This window comes from Nycticebus coucang, chromosome X (assembly GCF_027406575.1).
Source record: "Nycticebus coucang isolate mNycCou1 chromosome X, mNycCou1.pri, whole genome shotgun sequence".
NCBI classification, from domain to species: domain Eukaryota; kingdom Metazoa; phylum Chordata; class Mammalia; order Primates; family Lorisidae; genus Nycticebus; species Nycticebus coucang.
Window position 1 is genome coordinate 32,725,958 of NC_069804.1, and position 18,904 is coordinate 32,744,861.

At 36.1% G+C, this 18,904-nt stretch overlaps 1 protein-coding gene across 6 annotated transcripts in view; it reads right to left on the bottom strand.

Annotated features, from left to right (window-relative positions):
• DMD (dystrophin) overlaps window positions 1-18,904 on the bottom strand; it is a 2,416,375-nt gene that overhangs the window by 1,221,366 nt on the left and 1,176,105 nt on the right. For all 6 annotated transcript variants that reach the window (XM_053581215.1, XM_053581214.1, XM_053581218.1 and 3 more), the window contains one exon: window positions 16,899-17,046. In XM_053581215.1, the coding sequence (XP_053437190.1) occupies window positions 16,899-17,046 (148 nt within the window). The remainder of the gene's footprint in view (window positions 1-16,898; window positions 17,047-18,904) is intronic.

Consider the following 18,904-nt stretch of genomic DNA (forward strand, 5'->3'; position numbering starts at 1 on the left):
TCCTGAGTATTTGTTTAATTTATATATTGAAAGAGGTGTTTGGCAAAATTCAATCTGCTAAGACTTCATGCTGGTAACCAGCATATATGACCTTCTTGGCAGCAAGAGCTTAATATCTTATTTTGGGTAAGCTGAAAATGATATGCAAAATAATATTAGTTTCCTACATTTATTTTAATTAGGGTAATGCTGTCTTTTTATCTAACATTCTTGAGTACTTTTTGACCATGGTAAGTCCATTTTAATCACGTTCACTACTTTATATTCCAGATCAAAACATATACCACATTTTCAGAAGTAGAAATGAAGTATTTAAAAATTGTTGACATGCAGAATGTCTGAGAAGAAAATAAGTGTAACAGGATCACACAAATCTTCCTTTAATAATGACTTCAAATTGTACATTTTCAAGTATGTTACAGTATAATTTGCCTTTAAAAGTTCTAACAAAATTATAATGTAAAAACCTTTTAGAAGCTATACAACAAACCACAACTTATCTTCAGACGTCCAAATCTTGTCCCCATGCTTTTTTCTGCTTAAGCACTTTTTTTTTCTTTCTTTTTTTATTATTTTTTTGAGACAGAGTCTCACTATGTCACCCTTGGTAGAGTGCTGTGGCGGCACAGCTCACAGCAACCTCAAACTCTTGGGCTTCAGTGATTCTCTTGCTTCAGCCTCCCACATAGCTGGGACTACAGGTGCCCGCCACAAAGCCTGGCTATTTTTCTCTCTTCTTTCTTTCTTTCTTTTTTTTTTTTTTTTTTTGCAGTTTTTGGCTGGGGCTGGGCTTGAACCCGCCACCTCTGGTGTAGGGGGCTGGCGCCCTACTCCTTTGAGCCACAGGCGCTGCCCCTGGCTATTTTTTTTTATTGCAGTTGCCATTATTGTTTATCTGGCCTGGGTCAGATTTGAACCTGCCAGTGGCTGGCGCCCTACCCACTGAACTACGGGTGCCACCTGCTTAAGCACTTTTAAGCGCTCTGATCATTATTTATAGGAGAAAACACAGACTTGTCTGTGTATTGTATAATGCCTTTCACAAAGTATTCTCAATTTACCTGTGCAGTCCACCTTATCACCTTCTACCTGGAGGCCTGAGCTTCCAATGTTATTGTCACTTAAAGCTGTTTTCAATTCTCCTACCAGCCTACATTCTTCAGGCCCATCACCCGGCCTTTGAACGCATAAGTATCACAGTCAAATAAACTCATTCCACTTTGGCGAACTTGCTTGATTATGGTGAAGACTTTTTGGCTTTCCTAGACTGAGGTCATCATACCCTCTTCTCTGTTCTCATTTATTTAACATAGTGGTAAAGACAGTTATTACAGAATTTGAGAAGTATTTGGTTTCTGTAGTTATCTCTTTCTGCAGTAGACTGACTTTCTTCAGTGTTGGAAACGTGACTGAGTCCTTATTACCTCTCCGAGAAGCAGGCACCTGCCTCCCTGACTGCTGTAGGTGCACTGCACAGGAAGCATTCTTTTGCTTCATGTTGAAACGTTTGGTCTGACTCACTGTCCTGAAACTCAACAAAATCATGTTGAATGAGACAAGGAATGCTGATATCCACAGAACAACAATGTTAAGGGAAAACAGCTTTGCCTACAGGAAACCACGTCCTGTGGTGGAGTTTTCTCGAGTATACTCTGAAAGGGATGCAACTATTAAATCTTTGGCTGTGACTTTCAAAGGTCATCTGCCCTCTGGGAACCGAGAGGTATTTTTAGAGAACAACAGACCTTGCCACCCACATTCAAAATGCCCATGTCCTCCATATATTATATCCTCTAGTTAAGTTCTGCTCTCCTAGCAACTGCACTTTTATTTGAAACCAGAGAGAAGTAAAAGAAGGGGCTCTGCATCTCCTGTTCCCTCAGTGACCCATATGTTAGGATCCCCCAAATCTAGCAAACCTACATGGCAACAGGAGATTAATAAGAGGATAACAATAAAATTGAAGGGGACCCTTGGATGATAGTGTCTTACTACATTATGAACGCTGATATCAACAATACTAACCTCATCTCCAATAATAACAATAACTCCTTGAAATGCCCTGATTTTAATATACTCTGCATCAAATTATAGCCATAGAAATACATATGTTTCATTTTGATCAACCTGATAGTTTTGATCAGGGTTACACTCATCACTAAGTACCATATTTATGGATGAAAGAAGCTCCATGTTTATCATGTATTATACTTAAGGCTTCTTAGGAATGCCTTATCCTGAAGAGAGTGGTAAGTATCATTCTCTTTATTAGTTCCCTCAATACCTATTAGGAAGAGCTGTGACTTAACTTTTTTGGCTCAACATTTCCAACTTTTAGCTTATGGTCAGTAAGCCACAAGGGGTTTGAATCTCAAAGGCTTCATTTATTAGCTTTGTGATTTGGAAAAGGCATTTGACCCTTCTGAAATTTTATAGGCGTTATAAGGATACCTTTTCTACTTGTCACTCTGGGATTTTTAAAAAATCACATGATGGAGAAGTGGTGCCTGTGGCTCAAAGGAGTAGGGCACTGGCCCCATATGCTGGAGGTGGTGGGTTCACACCCAGTCCCAGCCAAAAAAAAAAAAAAAAAAAAAAAAAAAAGCATCAAGAAAAAAAATCACATGATGTAACATTCCTGGTAATTTTTAAAACAGCATGCAAACATGAGGTGCTAAACCAACTTTAAAGCTACCACAACGAAATCAACTTTATATCTTTCTGTACATTTTTTTTGAACATTGATTTGACACTACCTTCTCAAGTTATCCATTTTCTGAACTGGCTTCTTAATTCTATTACAACCAAATTCTTCTTTATACTCACCATATTATGACCTCGTGACACTCAATCAGAAATAACCCAACACACACACCATACACACATATACACAACTCAAGCAAAAATTCTATAAAATGTCTTAAGTGTGATGAATCCTGATATTTCCTATTTTGTTTCACAAAAAACCAAATGCTGGTAGCGATGCACATAAACTTTAAAAATAAAGTAAACCAAAACAAAATCATCATAAACAGAAATGATGTCCCCGATGTTATTACTTGCGATGCTACTTCTCACCAAGATCACTTCTCATCATGTCCTTATCACGCCACACTTTTCTCCGACACCATCCCTTTTCAGTTGTTCTGTTTTCCTGGATCTGTACTTCTCTCACTTATTTCCGTATTGTTCAGTCTGTGAGGTTTGCTTTTTCAAATCTTCACCGACTTACTAGATAGTTGTTCTTGCTTTGTCCTTTCTACAACTCACTTGCTGTACTACCTGTATTATACCTTTTTTTTTTTAATTAAATCATGAGAAGAAATCATACTACTAATGCAGTAATGTTATGGGCAGATCAGTGCAACAACTGGCATACGCTCCTAACCCTTGTGCCTGTGGTAGTAGTTAGTATCATTTCTATGGCTTGAATGTTTGTACCATCCAAAACTCATGTTGAAATTTAACTGCCATTGTAACAGTATTAAAAGGTGAGACCTTTAAAAAGTGATTAGGTCACAAGGGCCCTACCCTCATGGGTGGAATTAGGGTTGTCATAAAAGGTGAGTTCAAACTTCTTGTGCTTTCTCTCATCTTTCCTCATGTGATGACACAACCAGACAGCCCTCACCAGATACTGTCACCTGGCTACTGGACTTCCCAGCCTCCAGAAATGGGAGCCAATAAATTTCTGTTAATTACAAACAACCCAGTTTCAGGTATTTTGTTGGAGTAGCACAAAACCAATTGACAGCCACCTACTTCTCTCTTCTGATCATCACAATGATATTAACAAACTTTCTGTTTGCAATGATGCCCCAAGGAAACTATGAAGCATTTCAAAGTTTGGCCTCCTTTCAGTGAATTTATCTTGGGTGGTATGTACTGGTTGAATTGCCCTATTCACTCTTCTAAGTATAGTGCTGTTTATGGAATTAAATTTGAAAATTCCTATGAACTATGAATTGAATGACCTTGTTCATTATTGCATACATCTTAAGCAAACCTACATCATCCTCCATTAAACCATGCTGCACATTCTATTATTTTTTAACAATTGACTTGTTTAAAATTAAGGTTATTTCAGTGACCCATTAACGTTTAAAGTAACATCCATTGTCCTTTTACAAATACACACAATAGTCATATATTATAAAAAGCAAATAGAAATTCAAGGATAAGATGTTTGAAATACATGTTGTTTAAAATTAGCAGTCAAATTGGATTTTAAAATAAATCCATGTTAACTAGGATTTACAATGCAACATAAGCCAGTACTATTAGTTGTAAAGCCAGGATTTGGAGAACTATGCTGGCACATTAAATTTATTCATTTTCACAGCCTGCAGACATTTTAATGTCTGAGTAGCAATAAGAACAAATTACCTAAAAACTTTTAATAGTGTATAATAAATTAAGACTGAATGGTAATGCAAAAGTGGGTACAACAGGACAAAATTATGAATCTCATATAATGATCCAACAACACTTAAAGCGTGAAAACAACATTGGTATTCAGAGATATATGACCACAGTTGATCCTAATTGTTTTTCTCTTGTCAAATAGAAATTGCACATCAATCTCAAAGTATTACAAACTGTTCATTACATGCAAATAGTGATGTTCTGCAGGCTCTTCAAGGGGACTCAACCTTCTTAACAAAAGGGATGAGGCTAGAAAAGGAGTTTCTCAGATGACTATGACTACGTATCCATTAGAGATATTCATTTATAAGAAACGAAAACTGGGGTGGTGCCTGTGGCTCACAGACTACGGTGCCGGCCCCATATCCAAGGGTGGCAAGTTCAAACCCAGCCCTGGCCAAACTGCAACAACAACAACAACAACAACAAAATACAAAAATAAATAAACTTAATTAAAAAAAAAAGAAACAAAAACTGTCCCAGCCAATAAAAGGCTTCATGATGAGGAAACAGAAAACTGTCCCAGCCAATAAAAGGCTTCATGATGAGGAAACAGACACACTTACAGGATTGAAGAAAGAAGCAAATACTTAGATTTGAAATGGGACATCAGCAGGTCCCAATAGCAGGAGTATTTTGTTTGTTTTGATTAGACATTCCCATTAGAATGAATAAACCTCATCATTATTGCTCATCTCAAAATTAAATGTTTTCAATACAAAGAAATAAGCATTTGAGGCGATAGATATACCAATTACCCTGATTTGATCATTATACAATAAGTAAGAAAAGCCTCCAGAAAAAATATAATCAGTTTAGTTTAGGATCTATGCTTAGGACAACAGGGATGGGAGGAGAAAGACTCTGGCTGAATAAACCTACAAACTCTCTTGGACAGAATACTTGATTTATTGTCCCACTAATACTTACCACGTCCCCAAGGGGAACTTGCAGTACTGTCAGTTGAAAGAACAGTTGCTATGCACTTTTCATAATGAATAAGTTCACTACATACTACGTAAGTGATTTGACAACAATTAAAACTTTTTTTTTTTTTTTTTTTTGTAGAGACAGGGTCTCACTTTATGGCCCTTGGTAGAGTGCCATGGCCTCACACAGCTCACAGCAACCTCCAACTCCTGGGCTTAAGCGATTCTCTTGCCTCAGCCTCCCGAGTAGCTGGGACTACAGGCGCCCGCCATAACGCCCGGCTATTTTTGGGTTGCAGTTTGGCCGGGGCCGGGTTTGAACCCGCCACCCTCGGTATATGGGGCTGGCGCCTTACCGACTGAGCCACAGGCGCCGCCCAATTAAAACATTTTTAATCAAACTCCTCTATTACTGCATGGAATTAAAAAATGACTTAAATAGCAGGTCCATTTTGATTTCCTATATATTTGTTTTTTGCTACTGCGACTTTCAATTTTTTTATGAGCATGTATCAAGACCATTTCTCTGTTGCATCAAGTAACAAAGAATGATTAAAAAGAGAGTAAAAAGGGCACTTGCATCTTTATTGTAACTGTTTATTACTCTATCTTCTAAAGCAGGAGTTAAACTTTTCTGTAAAAAACAACGTGTGTAATACCTTAGGCTTTGCATATCATGTGGCCTCATGGCATACTTAACCCTTGTCTTTGTAGCAATGACATAGCCATAGACAATATGTTAATAAATAGATGTGGTTGGGTTCCAATAAAACTTTATTTATAAAAACAAGTAGCTGGCAGTATTTTACCTCATAAGCTTGATCTTTTAAATAATTTGATATTCATAGGATCAACAATATTAAGTGTCCTATATATTGTATTAGAATTCATTTCATTGCAAGTTCTCAGGGGGATGTTATAGATGAAATATTTACTCATAATAACAACCAGCTGAATATACCACAGGAAATCCTAGATTCAATGGTGGTGTGCAAGTCTGTTATTTTCATTTCTTTGAAAAATTCCTCAATATGAATTTAAATAAAATGAAAGGCTAACCCTAGAACAAGAAATAATTGAAATTTGAGAAAATATAAAGTTATGAACTAAAGTTACCTATTGACAAGTAGAAAGGAATGGTGAACTCATAAAACCTTAGGGGGAAAATGTCATCATGTAAATATGCATTCATATTAGATGTATCTATTCTTTTTCTGATACACGTCTTTAAATCTTCTCTTTTTTATTAGTTTTGATCAGAATGCCTTAATATAAATTCATTTTCATCAATGTTCTGCCAATTACAGCTTTGCAAAAAATATATGAATTTTAAAATTTGTTTACTCTGATTTTTGCAAACAATCTCAGTTTCTGGTTTATACCTATAATTTGGTGGGAAGATTTACCAGTATTATGACTACATACTTGTTTTCAACATGATGAATAGTTCATCTGGAATCAACTCATCTGCAAATAGGCCCCTTGTACTATCATTTGTCAATTTTATCATTGTTCAAAATTTACAACTTGTCAGAATATCTTCTCGCTCTCATTGTGTGACTTGTTCATAGGTAGCAGTTTCCTTATGCTTCCTTTCACAATATTGCTTTTTCTTGGTTCTCAAAATCATATTTTTCCCAGTGAGACTGAAAATCCCACAGGTATGATGGAAGAGTATAAAGGAGGGTGAGGGGACACAAAAAATAGCTATAAAAACCCCACGTCATTTGTCCCAGGCTAGGGTCAGACTTTTCTGCAGTTTACATACTTCCCAGTACTTCTATCTCTGCTTTAATATATTAAACTTATGAAGATATGAGCTCATTAAGAGAATGTGATTGTCCTAATCCATTTATGTTGTATAAAGGAATACCTGAGAGAGGGCTGTTTATAAAGAAAATAGGTTTACTGGCTTATAGTTTTGTAAGTTGTACAAGAAGCATGGTGTCAACATTTGCTTCTGCTGAGGGCCTCAGTCTACTTCTACTATGGCAGCAGGCAAAGGGAAGTTGGCATATGCAGAGATCTCATGGCCAGAGAGTAAGCCAGGGAGAGAGGAGGCACTGGGCTCTTTTTAACAACTAGCTCTGTCAGGAACTAGCAGGGTGAGAACTCACTCATTACTATGAGGCTATGAGGATGACACCAAGTCATTCAGAAGGCATCTGCCTTTATGAACCAGACATTGCCCATTAGGGCATACCTCTAACATTAGGGACCAAGTTTCAACATGACATTTTGGAGGGGTCAAATAAACCAAACTATAGCAGAGATTCTTCAGCACCCTGTATTGCTAGCAATAAGCAATGTCTGCCTTGCACACAGTAGGCTCATGCTCCATATAGATTCTGGTATTTAACATATGCATAGAGAATGGTAAGAGAATCATGCCGCCATATTGTTTTTTTTTTTTCCTTTTTCTTTTCCCATATTGTTGCTTATCAAAAAATAGAAGAAGTGAAGTCAGATTGATGTAAGAGAGAATAATTTGGCTATCAGATGGGCTAAGAATGCCAAGAAGGACAAATTCGGGGATAATTTACCTCAGGTAATTAAACACCAAAATTAAAATTCTTTTATTTATTCATTTTAATGAGTATTATATGTTCAATACATGAAAAAAATTGTTCTATGCACTGAGGTATATTTAACAAGAAAGACAAGCTCCTCAAGAGGTATCCATGCTAGTGGAAAATAGAAATAATAAATATAAAAACACATATTACAATGTCAGTAATTGACTGTGTTACGAAGAAAGTAAAACTGAATAATTTGGAGAGAAATCATCAATCATATATGCATGTGTTTGTGTGTGCGTATGTGTGTGTGTGCTCTCTTGAAGATGAGGAAATTAGAAAAGGCATGCCTGGGAAGATAAAATTAGAGCATGAATGTATACGTATGTCTAAAGAGCAGTGTACAAAAATACTGAGGAGTTTGGTTCCTGGAACATAGGAACTAACAGTAGTGTTATACCCTCAGGCAAAGCGAAGAGCATGTTTAAAGATAGAAACAAGGATTAGAAAGAGTAGTAAGAGGTAGCTGAGATGAAAATAACAATAGGATTGTTGTGGCTAGAACATGCTCCTTGCCAAGTATTGTTATTTTATGAAAATCACTTATATCGATAGTGATCTTATATTTCACTAAATAACAACTTCTGTTGCTCACTGCTTTGATGTTGATATGAGCAGTTTCTTTCTTTCTTTCTTTCTTCTTTTTTTTTTTTTTTTAACCAATTTGGGATCTGCAATTAGCATGCTTCCCTGTTTTTGTGGACTCTTACTCTCTTGACAATTTCATGCTGTAAGAATGGGGATCCTTTAGGGACAACACGTTTTTCATGCATCTTAAGCAGTTCTTTACTGCTATGGTTATTACAGTAAGTTATAGTTTTTGCTCTTGCTTCTTTCTGATAATGTATAACAATCTGTCAGCTTCTTCAACACACCATGCTGGACAACAGAACTATAAAAACTAGCCATTGAAATTATCCAATCATTTTAATATATTTATTTCTGAAAGATACATTTGATGGGCAAGGATTTACAGCCCCTCTCTGAATCTCTGCACTGTGCCAAACTCCCAATAAATCTGTTATTTACTACTTCTGAAAAGATGTATGGGAGCCAAGAATTGTACAGGGGCTTCTAAGCAGCAATAAAATGCTAACAATATTTACGTAAGAATGAAGTACCCGACTGTTTAACTGTATTAAGAGACGGAACTCTCATGCCACTATCTGCTAATAATATTGAAAAGCTCATTTTAAAATGTATTCCCGTACTTATATGTTGCTATAACCCCAAAGCAAGTAACTAGAGACAAATTCTCTTAGCAGTAAATTTTCCTGCTGATTCCCTTATGTTAGTGTCTGTCCTCTACTTATAGAAACCAGGAGAGCTTTGTGACCACAAAACAAAATCTCATGAAATTTTATTACTTCTGGGGAACTATAAAGGGCAAGCAATGGTATGAATTATTCTTAACATTAGGGTCCCAGTGAAGGACAACAGATGGTAGAAATATTTACTCAAGTGATTTTTCGATCAAAGTTTCTATTAGCATTTGAATTTCAGCAGTGGGGCTGTTAAGAAGCGGTCAAACTTACTAGCCAGCTGGTGAAATCAGCACTGTAAAAACTGCCTATAGTATAAGTGTCTTAATACAATAATTAGGTAAATGAGACGAGGTATATATTGACCAGTGTGATGTAAACGCTCCTGATTTTATATGAAATTAGCACATTGTACCCCATAAATGGCTTAATGTATACATGATCTACGTGTTTATGTTTAATAAGAAAAACCTGCCTTTAGAAAAGATACACTTGTATCTGGTTTGTACTTTTACATCATACGCCTTTTCCTAGATTCAGTTTGATTCAATCTCTATTAATATGAAGTCGGTTATCTCCCATGGAGTTCTCTGAGTGAGTAGTTTAGCAATGAGGTATTAAGGTGAATCCTAATAAAAAGACAAAAGCTCATTCTGCATAGCAGGTACTGCCAGGGACCTACGCACATCTATTCAGTGCTCATCATTTTCATACAAGCCAGTGACCTTTCAGTGGCAGCCTCTGCTACATAAGAGCTTTCTGGGCTGCAAACACAGAGCAGAATGAGAAGAATGAAAAACCTGAGCATTTGCATTAAGAGTAAGAGAGCCTGTTCACGGACTCACTTGTCTCCAACTTTGGGGCAGGAGTCATCACAACTCCACTGTGCTCTGTAAATGTAAGCCCTTCAGAATTGGGTCCTTTATAACGTACTTTGGAATTTTCTTCATGCACCTATATTCAAGGTAAGGCACAGCTGAAGAGCAGCTAAGCTTGCCATTAACACTTTTCTTTTCTTTCTTTTTGCCTTCTGTCTTCAACTTCAAAGCACCAAGGCTCGCTCACTCTTTCTTTTGTCCCCTGTCTGCGAAATTACAAACGATCCTCCTGCTTCAACCATACGGTTTATATGTAAATTTCTATTCTTCATGCACATTTCAAATTTGAGAAAAGTGAGTGTATTTTGCTTGACTAGAACATGACCCTAAATGAGAAGGTTTTCGTTTTTTTTGAGACAGAATCTCACTATGGGGTCCTGGGTAGAGTGCTGTGGCGTCTAAGCTCACAACAACCTCAAACTCTTGGGCTTAAGCGAGTCTCTTGCCTCAGCCTCCCAAGTAGCTGGGAGTACAGGTGCCCACCACACGCCTGGCTATTTTTGTTGTTGTTGTTGCAGTTGTCATTGTTGTTTAGCTGGCCCAGGCTGGGTTCGAACCTGCCAGCTTTGGTGCATGTGGCCAGCGCCGTAACCACTGTGCTACGGGTGCCAAGCCATAAATTAGAAGGTTTTTCTTTTTTTAATATTGGATGGCAGGATCATATGAACATGTGTAATCCATGTTGATGTCAGTATCCTTAATCACAGTGAAGTTAAGATTTATTACCATTTCACAAAATAAGCAGTTGCTGATTGAATTTATTTACAGAAACATATATAAATATATTGCACATCAACCATATAACTTATGGAGCAGTGAAACACAATAACGTTGCAAGATCTACCAGAAAACTAATTAACATTAACAAGACTATATTTAGCTCAGAAACAGCAGTTAATTCATGTCAAAATAACAGACTGCTGTTTCGCTCCCTATGTTTGCTTAACATTTGCTGATTTAAAGCCTAAAAGAGATATATCTAAACAACCCCACTACTGTTTATTTCTTAAGGTTGACTTTAAATGGAATTTCTTAAGATTTCAGGGCCTCCACGTTTGCTCATGACAACATTCTTTACAAAGTACTGTTAATTTTTAATATGGTTCAGTCAGCAGTATTATCCCATAAAGCAAACAGGCTCCGTTTCCATTAATTAGAAGAATATTCAGCTCCTTTAAGTACTTAATCTAATGGTGATTTTTTTTTTTTTTTTTTTGAGACAGACCCTCATTTTTTCACCCTCGGTAGAGCGCTGTGGTGTCATACCTCACAGCAACCTCCAGCTCTTGGGCTTAGGCAATTCTCTTGTCTCAGTCTCCCTAGTAGCTGGGACTATACGCACCTGCCACAAAGCATGGCTATTTTTTGTTGCAGTTTGGCCAGGGCTGGGTTCGAACCCACCACCCTTGGTATATGGGGCTGGTGCCCTACCCACTGAGCCACAGGCACTGCCCAATCTAATGGTGATTTTTTAGTGTTTCTCTTAGCAATTGCAAAAATGTTCAACCCCATTCAATAACAGCTCATGCTTTGAAACAATTCTCTCTTGTCTAGAACAACACACTAGGCCTAAATATTACAGCACTTCACTATTTCTACTTTCCTGTTTCACTTTAAGTACTTGATGGCAAACAAATTCACTGTCACTATATGACTTAATGTTATTTGTACAGATTTCCTTCCAAGCGGTCAGCTTTACTTTTGAAATCTTCCATTAACATTTCTTATTGTTAGTTAAAAAAATAAGTAGGCAGAAGTGTCAGCTATCGACAGCAGATGTGTTTGGCCAAATTGTAAATTTTCTCAATTCCTAATCCAAAAGCGATGCTTTGAGAAGATTTCATATTACTTAAGGTTTAATGAAATTTCCAGGTTGGTCATTCAGAATTTCAGATGTTTAAAGATAATAATTGGGTAAAGAAATTTTAGTTTTTATAGATATGGGCCAAATGCTTACGAAGACTGATAAGTTATAATAAAGCCTTACCTTTCATGAGTAACTATTTTGTGAAAAATGCTATTCTAAGTTGTTTTATATAATTCTCATTTAAATTTCCATTTTAGGGAAAAGAGCAGAGACTTGCACAAAAGTAAAGACGCTTTTTCATGAAATTCTGTAGCTTTTAAGCTAAAGGAGCTGAGATTTGAACCCAAGCTTTCAGAATATAGCATGTAACGTCCTAACCATTGTTCTAAACTTCTATTAATGCTTAATGTGGCTTGTCAATACTTTGGTGGATATAAAACCTTGTTTATGTACTCATTTACTGCTTGTTTAATGACTGCACTCAGAAATGAAGAGACAATTGAATGAATTTACTAACAAATCAAGTTTTAGTCATGCATAACATGGTTGATATTTTATTGGTTAAAAAAGTGGTATTTTTGAAGTGGCCCCTTATGGTGGCGGGGCATTTTGCTTGGGAATATCTGGAAAGACTATTAATTTATATACTTAATTTTACTGTTCACTTGCAACACAGAAACAAAGTAATTGACTTTCATGGAACCAGACCATCTTTCTGGTATTTCCAGGCAGTTGACTTTGAATGATAGCACCAAGCCTCAATTAGAGTGAAAACTTCTCTTTTTTTAAAGTGAAAGTACTAAATAGAACGCAGTTTGATGGAAATATTTATGGACAAGCTTACAACATATACATATGTTTTGTTGCATGTTATATCTAAAAATGATTTCTTTACTGAAAAATTATACAAATGAAGGTTCAAATCCCAATATATCTCTGTATATATTTGTTTAGCATATGAGATGCTTGACTTTCCTTTGAGTAACTATTATTTGTTCATGCCAACAAATCTATCTGCTGCTGACAGATACCATCTACATTCTGTTTTTGAAGATAATTTCATAGCAAATACCTAAACTCCTCTCATATTCATTATCAGTCAATCAATAATGATAATGGCCAAGGTAGCTGAAATTACCAAACCTTGCATTTACATTAACAATGTGGGTGTCTTACAGTATTTTATTAGATGCTTTTTCAGAAATTTATCCAGAATGGAAAGATAACTTTAGGCATTTTACATAGGTACATGTGCACGTGGATGTATATGCATGCAAATGTGCACATGCTCATGTGCATGATTTTGAACCTACTTTTACCAAGAAAGCAATATCTTAACTGTTTACAGGATTTGTGATACATATTCACAGTTCCTTAGCTGGAAGAACTTTTTCCTGAACTTCTAGACTCCTTTTTCGAATTTCACGTATAGATTGGGAAATAGACTAAATAAAAGTCTTCTAAAAATTTTTAATTAAGGGAAAAATTTTGATAAAATGTTAATCAATTTCAATCAAACCACACTATCAAGAAATGAGGGCTATTAGAAATTCTGTAGATATTTAAAACTATATATTTTCAAGATTATGTAACAGTAGTGTATTAGAAGATCAAATGTCATTATTGTCTATGACAATTATGGTTATGGGGGGGAACAGAAAGAGGGATGGAGGGAGGTGGGTGGGGCCTTGGTGTGTGTCACACTTTATGAGGGCAAGACATGATTGCAAGAGGGACTTTACCTAACAACTGCAATCAGTGTAACCTGGCTTATTGTACCCTCAATGAATCCCCAACAATAAAAAAAAAAAAAAAAGATGATCAAATGACATCAAAATCACTTGGTTTGGAATTCTGCTTCTTGCCAAGTTGGAGTAAAAAAGACAAGATGTAGCCTTCCTAAAAGAATTTAACAAAATATTTTTATAAAATACATGATGCAATGATTTTCAAGACATTGAGCATCAGACATTGAATGACAGTGATCCTTGAGAGACAGGAAACTAATGAAATGATCCCTACATTTGCTTCAGCTTACTATTGAAAGAAAGTTCCAGCCTCACACAGAGCAAGAAGAAACTCTCACAAAACCAGGAGGCCTCCTTGAATTAAGGGGATGGAGTTGAAAGTTGGAGCAGGCCAAGGTGACTAGGAGCACAGGACAGAATACCAGAGAGGAGAGAGAGTCAGAGAGAATTTTGGAGATCTGCACAGCGCTCCCTTCCCATCTCAAACTGAGTCCTGATAAGCTCGTATTGTGAGAAAAATACTCAGAGCTACATAGAAATAAAAACCCACACAAAAGAATTAAAAGGAACAATTGCCAGAGCTCATATATAGCCGGGAATGGTACCTATACAAGCTATGGTGGAAAACCTCATTATTTTAAGAAACGGACGGAGTACCCAGAAGGGTTTTGCCTCAGTAGTGGGGGAAAATCAGACCTAGACATATGCTGTTCTGGACACAAGTAACAAAGTATAAAAGGGGGACTCCCCAAGCACAATTTTTGTCAAAGTAAATTAACCATGATGAGTACAAAGTTTAAGAATATTTATTTGAGTATAAAAATATCAAGCGCTCAACAAGTTAAAATGCACAATGTCTGGCATCAAAAATTACTAGTCATCCAAAGAAGGAGTTAAACAACATCCTTAATGAGGAGAAAAAGGAATCAATTAAAATTGAGCCAGAATAGACACAGAAGATAGAATTAGTGGACAAGGATATAACAGCTAGTATAACTTTTATCCCATGTCACCAAGAAGGAGAAAAGTTGAACATCGTGAGTACACACACAATCAGAAGAAATAAAAAGACCCAAATCACACTTCTAAAACATGAAAATATCTAATGTTAAAAATCTAGATGAGATGGGAATAACCACAGATTAGAGATTGAAAAATGTTACATTAGTCAATTTGGCAATAGGAATTATATAAAATGAATTACAGAAGAAAAATACTGAAAATAAATGAATATAACATCAGTAAGTGGTGGGGTAGTTTTACATAGCTTAATACCTGTAAAAAAAAGTCCCATTGTTGCTAAAACATAATGGCTAAAATACTTCTAAATGTGATGAAAATGTGAAATCAACAGATGCAGGAAGCTTAACTGACCTCGAGAACAGGAAACATGAAGAAAAGTATACCAAGGCACATCAAAAACAATTGGTTGATCCTAAAAGCATTTCCTAATAAACCTTCTGCCTGCTAATCTCCATCTCAGAGTTGCTTGCTTCCCAAGAAACCCAACCTGAAAGATATACCAAAATCTATACCAAAACAACTATCCTCTGGGGAATAGAAAGGCGCTGTACACACACTTCTATGCTGTTTGATTTTTTTTCCACAATGAATATATATTAATTTTATAATAAAAATACAGACTAAAATATATATAACTGTGTTGGATAACTTTCTAAATAGCAAGATGCTTATATATTTCCCCCAAACTCCTTATATGAATCTAACATATTTCTGCCTTTCAGGCAGAGACCTCATTATATTGCGTTAGCTTAAAATTTACTTTAGTACTATAAAAACGTATCTTGCATATGACAGTAGATGCAACATCCATCAATTTCCTTTATAGTCAAAGATCAGTGCTGTTGTGTATATCAGCTTGACTGATATAAATACAATTACACATGATTTTTTTTTATTAAATCATAGGTGTGTACATTAATGCAATTATGGGGTACAGTGTGCTGGTTTTATATACAATTTGAAATATTTTCATGAAACCTTTTTTTTTGAGAGAGTCTCACTTTGTTGCCCTTGGTAGAGTGCCGTGGCGTCATACAGCTCACAGCAACCTCCAGCTGTTGGGCTTAGGCGATTCTCTTGCCTCAGCCTCCCGAGTAGCTGGGACTACAGGCGCCTGCCTCAACGCCCGGGTATTTTTTGTTGCCGTTTGGCCGGGGCCAGGTTCGAACCCACCATCCTCAGTATATGGGGCCAGCACCCTACTCACTGAGCCACAGGTGCTGCCCAACACAACATTTTTAAAGTATTTATTTTCTATATTTAAATAGTTTGTCATCTACATAGGTGTTTAAATGCATAATTCCCTAATATCAAAAGGCACATTTGCTATGCTATTTGAGAACAGAAAATTGTAAAGTGGAATTTGATATTGCTTATATGACTCCAGCATTTCAAAATGTCTGAACTGTTTAAGAAACTATTTTCTTTGCCTTCATCTGTCTTAATCTGTATTTTCTGACATTAAAAATTGGCCACACTTCAAATCTATCCTACTTGAGAATTGCAACATCAACAATGAGAGCTTTAAAGTTGCCAATCTAATTAAACCTTGGTGTAATAAATACAGTATTTCTTATACCTAAACTATATATTTTATCAACTAAACTATATACTCCACAATCTAATTTATGTTGATCTGAACATTCAAAGACACAATTCAAATGATACACTGGTAATAATCCATATGTTGCATCTCTATTAACAAAAACCATAAAAAAATCAGTATCACCAATTAAATCTGCATTGTTTTGGCCTCCAGACTATCTCATAAAGCTTTTTGTCAATAGAATATGTAGAAATATTGCTGCCACAAATTGTCTTTAGGGAAACAGAACTGTAATTATATCATGATGGATATTTTTAGTAACTATATTATTGTTAAGTACACTACAAGTCCTCTTTCTGGACGGGTTCCAACAAAAGGCAAAAATAAACACTGCCCCAAAGCCACGATATACCCCTGTTAGTAGGTAAGCTGCTTCCCTGTATCAGAGATTCAATTACATGCCGCAGTTGAGCAGATAAACCAGTTAAATATAGGCAAACTCTCTCATCCTTATACGGTAGAGTCCACAGCACAGCCTCTCCTAGTATTAACATTACGATGATTTTCTATTTTGTGTAATAACGACAACAAAAGTCCTGAATTATCAATTTCCACTAGTCTTAACAACTTGAACTTAAAGAAGCAAGCAGTCCTGCTGTGGTGAAGATAAAGATAATTTGGAACAAACAAATCTCAAAACTTACCTTAAGATACCATTTGTACTTAGCATGTTCCCAATTCTCAGGAATTTGCGTCTTTTTGAGAAACTGTTCAGCTTCTGTTAGCCATTGATTAAATATCTTCATATCATAATGAAAACGTCGCCATTTTTCAACAGATCTGTCAAATCGCCTAGAGGTGAAAAATATGGATCAAGAAAAGTAAATGGATTGTACAGAACTAATTATGTGAACATACAACATATTTTCTTTTGCACTGATAAAAATACTATTCTGATAGTTTCTCAGATTTGTAGGTTTCAGTTTCAAATAACCAAAATAAAATGAATGCTGAATACAAAAGATGATTTAAAATTAAAGGCTGTATTTCTCCCCTTCAAAACTGAATATATTTCTTGATTGTAATAAAGATAAAGGTAACTATTGTGGAGTATTAGTATTTTATTCCCTAAGATCTTATTTAAGTTTTTAAAATTTCAGATATTTAAAAACAAGTTAACATTATAGTAAGGCCTTTGGAGATTACATGTTCAATTTCAAAACATTTTTGGATGAACATCAAATTATGTCATAAAGTCTGTAAGTTTCATTATTATTTTTTGATCCCGAACTGTATATTTATTAAGCTAATAGGAGGAGCAAATTCTGGTGTGCTACTGCACAGTAAGGCAGTGGTTCTCAACCTTCCTAATGTCGTGACCCTTTAACACAGTTCCTCATGTTGTGGTGACCCCCGACCATAAAATTATTTTCGTTGCTATGGTTGGGGGTCACCACAACATGAGGAACTATATTAAAGGGTCATGGCATTAGGGAAGTTGAGAACTACTGCTAAGGTAACAAGAGTTAATGATATTATATTGTGTATTTCATAATAACTAAAGGAAGAGAAGTTTAAATTTTCTCACAACAGAGAAATAATAAATGTTTGAGGTTAGGGACATGCTAAACACTCTGATTTGATCATTACACAATGTATGCAATTATTATGTGACAAGTAAAAATAAAATAAAACAAGAACAAAAATGCCATTGTCACAACAAGCTACTAATAATTCATTAATATCATTAAATATCCTGTTAGCGTTCAAAAAAGATACATGTAATTTATATTGCAGGCTCAGACATAAGCAACTAACCAACTAGGTGATATAATAGTCTAGAGCAGGGGATGGCAAGCTGCCTTCCTTTATTTTCCTTGTTTGGTTGTATCCACTGACATCTTAAAATGGACTGCTGAAGGAACTTAGTACAAGGCAATATGTGACTATCTCATATGGAAAGAATATTAAGAAACAAGCATTTGGTCATTTTCCAGTCATAGAAGATATTGAGGTAGAAATTATAGGAACCAGGGCTGTTTGCCTTAGGACAATTTCACGTACGAATCACCTGCAGCAGCATTAAAAAAAAGCCACAGCAACAAAAACAAATCACTGATCCTGGGGTTCTACTCCAGACCAATTAAATCACTGTGCTTGGAGGTAGGAACTCTGACACTGATATTTTTAGAAGCACCAAGGTGATTCCAGAGTGCAAAGTGAAAAACACTGCTAGGAAGTAAGATTTAAAGTCTTATGGGACTTATGATCTACAGGGTCTTCTGAGGGCATGTCCAGACAATAATCTGCTAGCACCAAATCCAAAGCCATGCTTAAGATTCCTGGCTGTGTGGCTGCCTCATACTATGGCAGTCTATCTGTCATGGTTCTCTGAGATCTATTCTTAATTCAGCCAGGTCCTGGCCTCCAGGCTTTTATACCATGTAATTAATGCCATGCACATATCATTTCCTTGACACCTACAATGACCTTGCAGCATATCAATCATTATCCCATTTTCCAGTGGTGACAACAGAGGCCGAGTAACTTGCTAAAAGGTAGTGTTAAATAATATCCATAGAGAGGGATTTGAACCCAAATACCTCTGGCTTCAAAAGCACCTTTCCATCACTCACTTGCTCTCTTGCAGGGACTTCATTTTTTTCCAGGATGAAGCCCCACCTTACCAGTTAAACAACTGAAAGTGATA